The sequence below is a fragment of the Callorhinus ursinus genome, unplaced genomic scaffold (assembly GCF_003265705.2).
Source record: "Callorhinus ursinus isolate GAN/ISIS: 27379988/994484 unplaced genomic scaffold, GSC_fseal_2.0 scaffold20, whole genome shotgun sequence".
In the NCBI taxonomy this organism is placed as follows: domain Eukaryota; kingdom Metazoa; phylum Chordata; class Mammalia; order Carnivora; family Otariidae; genus Callorhinus; species Callorhinus ursinus.
This window is the reverse complement of record NW_027397082.1, coordinates 23915227-23927349: the sequence shown is the minus strand read 5'-3', so window position 1 is coordinate 23927349 and position 12123 is coordinate 23915227. Positions and strand designations below refer to the sequence as shown.

General features: G+C 47.1%; 1 protein-coding gene across 1 annotated transcript in view; it reads right to left on the bottom strand.

Annotated features, from left to right (window-relative positions):
• The window catches only part of SORBS1 (sorbin and SH3 domain containing 1), a 114767-nt gene extending 111771 nt beyond the window's left edge, over window positions 1–2996 (bottom strand). The window contains exons 1-2 of the mRNA XM_073904564.1: window positions 2966–2996; window positions 1132–1197 (exon numbers count right to left, since the gene is read on the bottom strand). Coding sequence (XP_073760665.1) covers window positions 1132–1197; window positions 2966–2996 — 97 coding nt within the window. The remainder of the gene's footprint in view (window positions 1–1131; window positions 1198–2965) is intronic.
• Window positions 2997–12123: the final 9127 nt, after the last annotated feature.

Genomic DNA, 12123 nt, shown 5'->3' with positions numbered 1-12123 from the left:
CCCTGAGAACGCATACTGCACCATGAGTGGAGAAGGGTGGTCGGGGAGGGAAGCAAGGAGCACAGAGCAGCAGGACATCTCCTGCCACAGAGGAACCGACCCCCAAACTAACCGGGTCCCCCATTCCCTAGTTCCTCCCGTGCTCTGTACCTTCCCTCCCCAGTTGCTCCTCCTGACTTTACACTTTGCCTTGTCTCAAGAGGACTGCTTGGCTGAACCAGATGGAAATTACAAAAGCCAAACATGTCACGTTCCGAAATTATTCTTTGCGAGATGGTGCATTTTGACTTAAATGCCCAATGACAGGACTTTTGCCCCCTCCTCTCTTGGATGCCATAAAATTTAGTAGGATGAGCACGGATGGAATCACTAAAACCCAGAATTTGAAGAAGAACATCTCATTCCCTCATTTTCTAGATAAGGGGACTCACACCCATAAAAATAATGGACCTCCCCAGATGTCCGTCTGTGAGCACAGAAGCGGGACGCAAGTCCATACCTCATCGCTTGGCCCACGCCACACTGAGGAAGTGACATGGGAGCCTTGGAGCCTGGCTACGTGGGCAGCCATGTTGAGAGGCTGCGGAAGAGAGACCACAGGGCAAACGGGACCTCAATGGTCATCTTACCACATCACTCACTTCCCACTTAAATCTTCTATCCTGAAATTTTTTAGAAACTGAAAATCGAGGATGCCCATGGAACTAACGTCACGGAAATAACTGATTTCAGCAATCAGAGGTTCTTGCCTCCAGGGCAGGACTGTGGATGCGTCACTATTTACTGCCACTGAAGGTAAAATGTCAGGTAAGGGAGACTCCACGTTGATAATGCCATTTGCACCAGGCGAAGGCCTCAGTCGGTGTACTTGACCTGTTGTTATCCACATCCTGGGAATGAGGGACAGGTTTTATTACCATGTGACCTCACGGTGGGAAAGAGTGGCCGCAGACCCATGAGATGCAAGAACGTGCTCCCAGTCTCAAAGTCGGCATGGGAAACAGGTCTCTGGTTCACAGCCCGATGCGACCAGTGACCGCTCGTACCAGGCCAGTGGCCCTGGTCCCACATACTCTGTTCTGTCTAGAACTGCTTCCTAATACCCAGCCGGGCTTCCCTTCAACAGCTTACCTTTGTCCTGCCCATTGCTGCTTGGCGCCAACCCGTTGACCACGGCTTTAGAAGCACCGTCACATTCTGAAAGAGAGACAAAGAGCACAAGGCTTGGGATTCTCTCTCCCCGACATTTATTGAGTCCTGCGTGTGTGACATGCTAGGGACATGCTGGCTTTCTCAGGCGCCCCCTCAGGCGCCATGGGAGAATTCTGAGAACGCTGTGTAGCTTGAACCAGGAGAGAACCCAAGAGCTGTTTAAGGATGGGAAGTATGTGGTAGGTGACGTAAATTCTCCTGCCGTCTCGCTATGGCTTCATTTCTGACATTTTTAAAAAATCTGCTTCATTCCCTCAAAATGGCATCTCCTGACTGACTAAGGCTTATCTATTCACTGGAAGGCCAGCTCAATCGCATCCCTGAGCATCCAGAGTAAGAGCTGTCAGAGGACAGAGACCTCAGGCTCTTTGACACCTTCCTTCACCCACCCACATCCCCCGTCATCAGAAGCATGCTATCCGTCCCCTGGAATGTCTCTGGACACTGCCCCTCGCCCCCCACCCCCACTGCGGCCCTTCTGTTACTGTCCCAGAGATGACCTGGCTTCCTACCACTCCCCCTGTCTTCATTCTGTCCCTTCTCCACCCCCACTGTCAGTCTGCATCCAGAGAGCACTTTCTAGCTCCTGATCCAACCGTGGCCCTCCCTGGGTTAAAAAGCCCCAGGGTGCAGGACAGATGAAAATGAAACAAGACAATGCAATAAGATCTTCTACAACAACTCTACTTTAAGTAGATGGTATTTCATCTCTGTTTTGAAAATAAAAATATTGGGGTTTAGTTGGGAATTCAATCATGCATATGAGGAAAAAAATCATCCACGAGGCGAAAATGTATTCCGAGTTCCCTCAAATGTACAAATGATTGTTTGAAATATAATTTTTTAGTAAGTTGCATGACTTATATCTTGGCCTACCTGGTTATATTTAAATTAACTGATCTTCCTGATAATTAAAAGCAAGCAAGGAAACAAGCCCCAGTGGCCAGCAGCTACCTAGGGGACAAAGCCCGGGCAATTCACATAGGATTCTGGGCTCTCCTAACCACTGGTCCTATAGCCTTTTCCTGCTGTGTTTCCCTCCTCCACTGCCTGCCATGCCCATCTCCTCACAACCCCTGAGCTTGTCAGATATGAACTTCCAGACCTTTAGGCTTGGTTCCTGCAAGACCCACACCAGGAATGCCTCCTCTGCTTTCCTTACTTTGGGGAAATCCTGTGCTTCCTCGAGGCTGGCTTACCGCAAATGTCACCTCCTCTAGGTCCAGGGAGACCTTTCCGAGTTCTGCTCAGCTAAAGGCACTGAGAGCAACCTAAGACCCACCTGTGTGGTTTGGAGTATCCCCACCCCCACCCCCCACCAGCCAAGAGCTAATCAAGCCACAAATATAATCGTAACAGCCATGGTTTCTTAAACATCTATTTGCCCGGATCTGAGGACCCACGATAACATTCCATAAGTAGCATCTCATTTTCATCCTTCAGACCCAGTCCCCTGGAGCTGGGAGTCAGGAACTCCTATTTCACAGATAAGAAATTTGAAGCGCAGAGAGGATGCCAGGCCTGCCCAAGATCACTATGCTGGGGTCTCCAATCTGGTCTGCTCCATCCCCCAGGGCATCTTCTTGCCCCCAACAGAGAGAAACATTTTTTATTTTTAAAATAAAAAATGGCTCCTATATAGTCTATAAATGCAAACTATATGAAAGAGCTTATATACTATCTCCCCAAATGCTGGGACTGAAGCCCTGTGCCAAAACCCGGTGGCTCTTCTGGCTGAGACTAGGTCACCTACCTGGGCTCCCAACAATCAGCCTCCCTGACATGGCCCACACTGCCGGGCCAGCCCGGATGCTCCTGATCCAGACACAAGCAGGGCCACCACCCTTCCCCACCAGCAGCCTGGACCTCCCGACACTGGCCCAACAGATTCTGTCCTGCTCGCTGCCCCCACCTACCTGCAGATGAAGGCTAATTCCCCCCGATGCCAATATCTCCCTCGCACCTACATTCTTGGGATGGAGGAAGGAGGGTGTTGGCAAGAAGGCCAGATGTCCAGGTAAAAGAAGTAACATAGGTTCCATCACCCCATCTGTTCTTTCTGTAACTTTCTCTTCTCCCTGCACCTGCCCTAGTTCCTCTTCACTATCTCTTCTCTGGAGCTGCAGGCCTTGCGTCGGGGCCCCCGACGCTAGACTCTTAGCTGCCACAGGGCTCAGCCCCGTGCATTTCCTTTCCTTGCTTTCTTTTCATGAAACATAGTGAAACTTGAAGAAAATTTGCAAAATCGTCCCAGCACCTCCCATTCAGAGCTCTGCGGCACAGTGTGCTGGTGCCCATGCCTGGCTTTGCCTTAGCTCCACTACCCACCAGCTGGCTATGCTAGACAAATCCTCCACCTCTCAGGGCCTCAGGCTCCCCATGCACAGAATAGGATGGGGTACACCATGCTGGTCTTTGCGGGTCTGCCAGGAAAATCCAATGAGAGAACACAAGCAAAGCCCCTCCCCAGGTGACTGGCAGCCCAGGCCAAACTTGGAATAAAATGAATGCATCCATTTTCATGCTTCTCTTTCCACCGAAGGTTAAAACAAAAGTTTTCCTTATAGCTGCTTTCTTCCTAATGACCACTTTTAATAGTGGCATAATATTCCATCACATAATGAACCTACTCATTCCCCACCTTCATGTGGGTATTGTTTTTGCTTCCTCTGAATTAAGACAGGAATTCCCAAGAGTGCGATTATCAGGTCAGAGGGTCTGGGTTTTTTGGACTCTTTCTATAAAATGCCTCCTAGCACCACGCCTGAGAGCGAACCTGGGAGAAGTCCCACAGGCCTGTCCACACCCTCACCCTCCTGCCACGCCCTCCCTTCTTCTGCCTCCTGCCCTTAGGCATGCCAGGAGCCTCAATGCCAGCTTAGGCTTATTCTGATAGAAGATCCAGAAATTTTAGGCTGCAGAGCAGGAAAAGAAAAAAAAAAAAAAAAAAAAGGGGCGCTTCCTGGCCTATTTTAAATGACCACAAAACCAAAAAGCCAAGCAAACGAAAAGAAGAATTACAAAGCAGGAGCTCCTGGCAGTACCCAAGTCCACTTGGAGGGAAAAAGAAGGTGTGTAGCCTCTTCACGTACAGCAAAAGGGCTCAAGGGATCAGAACAAGCCAAGTCCCCCTCCTTGCAAGGAGGAGATCTGAGCTGATAAGTGAGGACGGAACACTGGCCACGTGGTGGGCACAGTACATCGAGGCACTGTGTCATTTAATCCTCACAGAGTCCCAGTGAGCCGGTGCTTCCATGATGTCTGTTTCACAGAGGAGAATGCAGAGGAGGGTGCCCACAGGCCAGAGGCTGCACAGTTGGTCTGGAAGGAAGCCAAGTTGAGGCCCTGTGCTGTTCTACCTGGAGCCCCCCTCAGCCCTAAGCACACACCGTCCTGCACAATTTAGATTTGGCTAAAAGGACACTGTATGTCAATACATGGAAAGGCTTATTTTTAATCTGCAGAGATCTCTGATAACACTCCAGACGTAATGCAGAATTAGGAGACCCATGAATGAGCTGCTACTTGGTCATGTGCCCAATACCCCACACATAGCCTATGGGCCTCGGGAGGCTCCAGGGCACGCTCAGAGCCAATGTGGGCCTTAATATCCAGATGGAAACTTCTCTGCCTTGAATTCTGGACTGGAAAACTGACAACTTTTGGCTCAATAATGAGCAGGGAACTGTTCCCTTCTCTGACTTCCCTAGCCCAGCTCTAAACTAAAAATACACAAAACTGGTCATTTCTTTAGGTCTTGATTTTTACTACCAAAGGCATTGCAAAACTGTGAGCAAGCTGCTCTTCCAGCCTCGATGAAGGAAGTGTTAGATTAGCTTGCACCCTGGGACAATTATGGCCAATCTGTTTCCTTTTGCTGCAGTCACCAGGATTAAACAATGCCACTGAGGTATATACATATGTCAACATCTATCAAACTGTATACTGAAAATCTCTGCAGTTCACTGTATGACAATTATACCTCAATAAAGTTGTTTAAAAAGCGAGAAAGGGACAAGTGCCTGGGTGGCTCAGTTGGTTAAGTGACTGCCTTCGGCTCAGATCATGATCCTGGAGTCCCAGGATCGAGTCCCGCATCGGGCTCCCTGCTCAGCAGGGAGTCTGCTTCTCCCTCTGACCCTCCCCCCTCTCATGTGCTCTCTCTCTCATTCTTTCAATAAAATCTTTAAAAAAATAATAAAAATAAAAAAATAAAAAGCGAGAAAGGTAGATATCATAAAGATTAGGATGTGGTGCATGTTAAGCCTAGTGCTTAACACATAGTAGGCACTCATTAAATCATTCGTGATGAAGGCAACGGCAGCAAATGACAACTTATGACAGAGCTTTGGCGCTTGCCCAGGTCTCAAAAAATAAAAAATGAAATGCAGCTGGGCCCTTAAGAGTAAGTGGGAAATCTGGGTAAACTACCCAGTTTTGTAGATTTGTCCAGAAGAGAAAGACAGGGTTTAAAATGACTTACCAGAGCTCATGATGGTAACAGGACAAGTCTTCCGCTACTGGGGCTCCGAACTGCTCTGCAGGAAAACAGACAACACAACAGAACTGATGAATGGCGGGTTCACAGTTAGTCCCCATGGTTTGCATGAAAAATGCAGACACCATATATAGCCAGGAGTTGCCTGGCCAGGCTTCTAGTTCTTGGTTGGCTCCCTGTGAACATGACCTTGACCTTGGGCACAACACTCAACCTCCTTGGCCTCAGTTTTGTCACCAGTACTTGGTTTAGATACTAAGCAAGATCTCTTCCAGTTCTAAGATTCTATTAAAAACCTCAAGTTCCACAAATGCACATGGGTCAAGGAGAGGGTAAAGGAAAGAAAGAACCAAATTTTAGGAGAAAGACGTTAAAATCACAACACAAAATGATTACCAAAGGACAGTAAGTCATACATATATACTATGCACATGGAAATGTTCTGGATGCTTTAAATATATTCATTTGATCCTCCCAATGACCCTACAGAGTAAGCAATGACATTGTATTAGTTTACATGGATAAGGAGACAGAGGTATGAGGGGGCACAGCTTGGTAACGGGACCCAGACAGGCAGACTCGAACGCCCAGGCTGTTAGGTTCTATACTCTATTGGCCTGAGGGGGGAATGCATTCTCTTGATTCCCAAAGGCCACCCCCTCATTTAGTATGGTCTCAAGTCTGCAGTAACCAGTGATCTGCTTTCTATCACCAGAGTCTAACCCTTTTCCTAGAATGTTACACCTGACTTTTTGCACCTGACTTCTCTCACTTAGCCCACCACCATTCAGCAATCAGCCGTATGTGTGTGGGTCTATTTCTGGACTTCATTCTGTTCCACGGATCTGACTTGAGCCCATAACTCACTCTCTCGATTACTCCAGCTTTAGAGTAAGTCTTGAAATCTGGTAGTGTGAGTCTTCCAACTTCATTCTTTTTCAAAAATCATTTTGGCTCTTTTTACATCCTTTGCATTCTCACAAAGTTGAGAGTCTTACCCACTTCTACCAAAAACCAAGCAAGAAGCGTGCTGGACTTTTGATTGGGACTGTGTTGAATCTATACATCAGTCTGGAGGGAAATTAACTTTTTACCAATATTGAATTTTCTAATTCATGAGAGTAGATCCTGTCCCTTTATGAAGTTCTTTCATTTCTCTCCACAATATTCTGTAGTTTCCAAAGCACTGGTCTTGCACACATTTTGAATAAAAAGCCTTAAGTGAACACACTGGAAAGATGATCTGAAAAGCAAGACTTCGGGATGTGCAGAACCTTGCTATTTAAAGTGTGGTCCAGGGACCAGCTGCACTGGGATCAGCTGGGCGCTTACTAAGAATGCAGAAACTCAGACTCGACCCTACAGTGACTGAATCCGAATCTGCATTTTAACAAGATCTCCAGCTGGTCTCTCTGCACTTTAAAATGTGAGAAGCAATGAGGGAGAGGAAATCAGCTCCCTAGTTCATGAATTCCGCAATAAGAAGGCCCAGGCACAGTCTGAGGGTCTGTGTAAGGAGACATGTGTTATTTTCCTTTTTAACACACTGAAGCCAGGCACTGTCCTTGCTCACTGTCCTTGGAACAGAGTAGAATGCTAGGGGCAAGAAGGATAGCATCCAAACGTTTTTATTTTTTTAAAATGATTTTAATAGTTTCATTAAGGTTTTCTTTAACTTTTAAAGTGATTAAAGAAGGGCTTTTGATTCAAGCATGAAGCTGTCTTAATAGAATGTGTGTCTTCTTTCTTTACAGTCCTTTCTAACCTCTATCTGCAGAAGTAGCATTTACATATAGTTGTAAACGTAATGTCTAGACAGCTTTATGTTTTACTTTTTAAAGATTTCAACATTTTTCTGGGTTTTTACACAGTCATCATATCCATTATTTTAATGGCTATGTAATATTTTATTGTATTAACCCTTCATAATTCATTTACCACTTCCCTCTGGACAGTTCTGTTTAATTCATCTTCATTTTAAAAATAAGTACATGGCACAAACGCATTCTTAGGCTAGGAAAGAGATGAATGGAAATGTCCTATGAACCAAACAAAAAAGGTGCCTCAGCTCACACATGATGAATATCACCACCATACGTGGGTAGCCCTTTGCGTGTGTAATATTTTTCAACATAGACACTAGTACTTTCTAAGTGTCAGCCCCACTCTTGCTTTCAAACTGATCTAATGTACATCTGGTCAAGGAGATTATCCAAAATACCATCACTTGGCCACAAATGCCCAGCACCCACAGTAGAGGTCAGCTGTAGCACTCTCTGGGAGGCACCCCCATGCCAGGTGTTAACCAGTTAGTGGCTGGATTGTAAGATGGAAGGAGAATGGACCCCGAGTGCTAGGACACTGTTTTAATATTTTAAGAACTAGCATGACAGTAATGGGTGACAAAGACCATGCACAGGTGAGCACCAGCTCTGGACACAGCCTTTTTGGGTCACAGGTTTTGCGGCATGCTCTCACTTGGTGACTGAATCAGCCAAAGGTGACACAAAGAAGAACAGGACAGTTTAAGATCTCCAGCGAGGGTAACAGTGGCGGCTGTACCAAGGAGGGTGCCCGGTGTCCAGTCCTCACCAGTGGTGGCTACAGACTACTGCAGCCCTTTCCTGACTATCGCAGGGCCCAATTTCAGCTCTCATTCCATCCCACTTCGTCTCCATGAATTCCTGCCTCTGTTCGGAGGGCAGTTCTCCAGCCTCCCACAAATTCAGAACTACCCAAGCTCCTACCAATAAACCCCATTTCAGTTTGAGCTCAGTTTGAGAGGCAGTTTCCGGTCATTTGCAACCCAAGAATCTTGACCAGCACAAGGTGAGGGGGAGGAACAAGTCCTAGAGGTTTCATTCCGAGAGGAGAATCTTCATTCCTCTCTCCTGAAGTGAGGCCATCCAGATCTGAATCCCAAGGGGGCTCAGCAAAGGGTCTTGTCTCTACAACCTGAAGAGCTCAGAGTGGGGGCGGTGAGGATGGGATCAGGAAGCTGCACAAACTGAGTCTGACCAGCACGCCGTAAGCCTTGAAAGTCATCATCTAGTCCCTGCAGTTTATTCAGATAATGCAAGCTATTAAAATCATATGTAGAATGTGAGAGTTTATTTTACATAAAACCCCCTGACACTTAATATTTACTTAAAAACTAAGCTGTAAAGGGTCTGATTTGGTTGAGAACATGATGGCATGTCTTTGGAATTTCTCCCACAAGTCGCCTCCAAAGGAGGCAGGCACCTTTGGGTACAAGCCAAAAAGATGAACAGTGCCATCTAGTGGCAAAACCATACAGCTCCAAGTGACAGCTATCCCCCAGTAAATCGCAGGAAGCTCCTCATTGTCAGAGCTTGGGTGGACCAGCGAGGGTCAAGTTTGGGCAGCCAGGACCTACCGTACTTGGGTAAAGGGCCACAGCATCAACACAGACATTCCACCAGAAGAACAAAATGTAAAATAGCCAGACTTGTTAAGAATGTATCTGGATAATTGATGGTTCTGCATGGTCCCTCCCTAATTCCACGATCCTATAATTCTGAGATAAGTCTTGATGACACAGAGTGAATAATTACTAAAAAGCAAAAGTTATACTAATGCTTCCAGCTCAAATAGGATCCAATAACTAAATATGGGTTGTTTATTGGGGAAGGAAAGAAGGTCCTTCCTTATATGGATGGTTCAGGGATGTAGGACGAGGGAAGAATTGAGTTTGTCTGTAAAAATGAATTCAAGGTCCAGCAAAGATTCTTGGAAAAGAAGGAGTCTCAGATTGACCTCTCACAAAAGGTGCTCCAGCTTCTCCTATGCCCTATGGTGTCTGGCTTCCATTGCTTCTCCCCACATATGTACTAAGGATGTGTGTGTACACACATGCACACACACACACACACACACACACACACAAATTTTAAGTCTCCATAGGAGAGACACTGTGTCATCCCATGACCAAGAACTCAGTGGGTGCTCAGTCATGAACTCTGTCCTTGTCTCTATTTAGCCTTTAGAACCCAATTTTGGAGTCTTCACTTCAAGATAATCAGGACCTTCCTTAAATCCAACATAGCTGTCTAAAAACAAGCTAGCTCCCCATCCCCACCAAACCCTGGTTATACTCTGGCTTTGAAATCCAATCTGGGACTTGATTTATTTGCAGCTACTTCCTTCCAATGGCTTGAAAAGAATAGTGACAGCTCACAAAGCCCCAGAATAAATGCTCGGCCTTATTGCTTTTTATACTTTGTTGATCACACAGCAAAGTCAAATTTCTCCAATTTTTCGACAGCTCATCCTCTTCTCAATCTCTATTAATGGTCCTTTCTCTCCAAATGCACTCTCTACTTTGTTGAAGAGGGTGTAGAAGGTTCTTCAGAAAGCCAGAAGGGATACACACTGAGTTGCCGACACTGCCTTTCAAGGGAGGAAGATAGGATAAGCTCAGCCGTGACATTAACTTAGGTATGGAATCCCATGACATAGCTGGGGGCTCAAAACACAACAAGCACAAGGCTTTTGTGAAAAGACTGATGCTTCTGGAGAGGGAGCCATAGGAAAACACATCAGAAAGGCCATCCTCCACATCCTCTCATCTTCTCCTGGAGTCTCTCCAGCTGGTTTCCGCTCTAACCAGTTATCTGAAATGGCCTTCAGAAAGATTTCCAGTGCGGACACGGCCAAGCCCAACACTGGCTTCTGCACCGGTCGGGGCCTCACTGACCTTTTCCACTGAATTTAAAACACTTAACTCCTTCTTCCTCCCACAAACACTTTTTGGTCCTGGTTTCTAAGTGTCACTGTGGGTTGGTTTACGTCAGGCCAGGAGAATCTTCTTTCTGGATCCGGGCTTCCACCGTTCTTCTAGGAGTTCAAAAATCTAGAGGACCCCACACTGGGTCCTCATTCCTTTCTATCTTCATGCTCACTTCCTTGGGGATTTTATCTGGAATATGAGAGCCAGAAGGATCCGTGTAGGTTACCTAGCCCACTTCACTAGCTTTCTGTCTGCTTTGGAAGGAGGTTCCATGAGCCCTCTCAGGCCACAGTGCTGGTAAACCACCCACCCAATCCCCATTTTTCACTTCAACCAGAACAGCTCTACTTTTGTTGATTTCATTCATTTATACTTTCTGAGTTTTCCTTGGATGATTGGGTTCTGTGGCTACCAAAAAAAAAGGGGGGGGGTCATAAACCAGAAATCCAAACCACACCCTTACTGGGGTGTAAAAACTGAGATTTAGAAAAAGTTTCCCTTTGTCTTGCTTTTTACTCCTCTACTAAGCCCTCTGTCCCTCTTCTTCCTCCTCAGGCCACCTGCAGCCTTTGGCCTCTTGGCAATGGATACAGAATTCCAGATGAGAATCAGTCCTCTACAGCTAATGCACAGACTGGCCAGTGTCATTTCCCCTTTTAGAACCTTCCAATATCACCCCATTACTCATTGAACACTAAGTCCCAATAATCAGCGACAAGAGATGGCTGAGTCTGATACTCATCTTGCCCCCACCTTGCCTTCCAGTCTGTCTCTGCCCCTCCAACCAGGCCTCAGGCACTGAGCCCAATAGACAGTGAGCACCATCCGGCAAGGCCGGGTCTTGCTCATCTCCGCATCCCAACGTCTGGTATGGTGCCTGGCAAGCGCCCAATTAATGGTGGAGAGAATCCACTGCCCCTCGCACACACCAGTCAGTGTGCACTGCTTTCTCCTTTCCCCTTGTCACACCTCTCTTGCCCCACACCTGACAAGCTGCCTGGTCTAGTCAATTCTTCCTTCTTCATGAGTCCTGCGCCTCAGCTGCCTCTGGGTTTCCAACCTCAAAGTCACACTCACACTCCACCACCTCGTTCCTAGACCATGACAAGGGCCTAAGAAGCCCAGAACCACCCTACACAGCCATGCAGGGCCACACTGTGACTTTAGCCATGGAAGACTTCCTAGGGGTCACATTTCTACGGGGAAAACAACCCACAGAGCCCCTGTGAGCTCAGAGGGCTGGCTGGGCAGTACAGAGCAAAAGGGCAAAAGACACCAAACCTCCTAGGAAAGAACAATGGGAGCTAAGACACAGACCTGGTGACACCATTCAAACAGTATTTCTCTTGCACCTGCTATGCATCCAGGACAGTGCTTCGCCCAGAGGAGACCAGCGTGAATCACACAGCTGCGGTCTTTGAGGCCACCGCAGAGTGGTAGGGTGACAGACATGTCCCACTGAAATATAATATGATGCAGAGCTGGGGTGCCTGGGTGGCTCAGTTGGTTAAGCGGCTGCCTTCGGCTCAGGTCATGATCCCAGGGCCCTGGGATCGAGCCCCACGTCCGGCTCCCTGCTCAGCGGGGAGCCTGCTTCTCCCTCTCCCTCTGCCTACTTGTGCTCTCTATCTCTCTGTCAAATAAATAAAATCTTTAAAAAAAA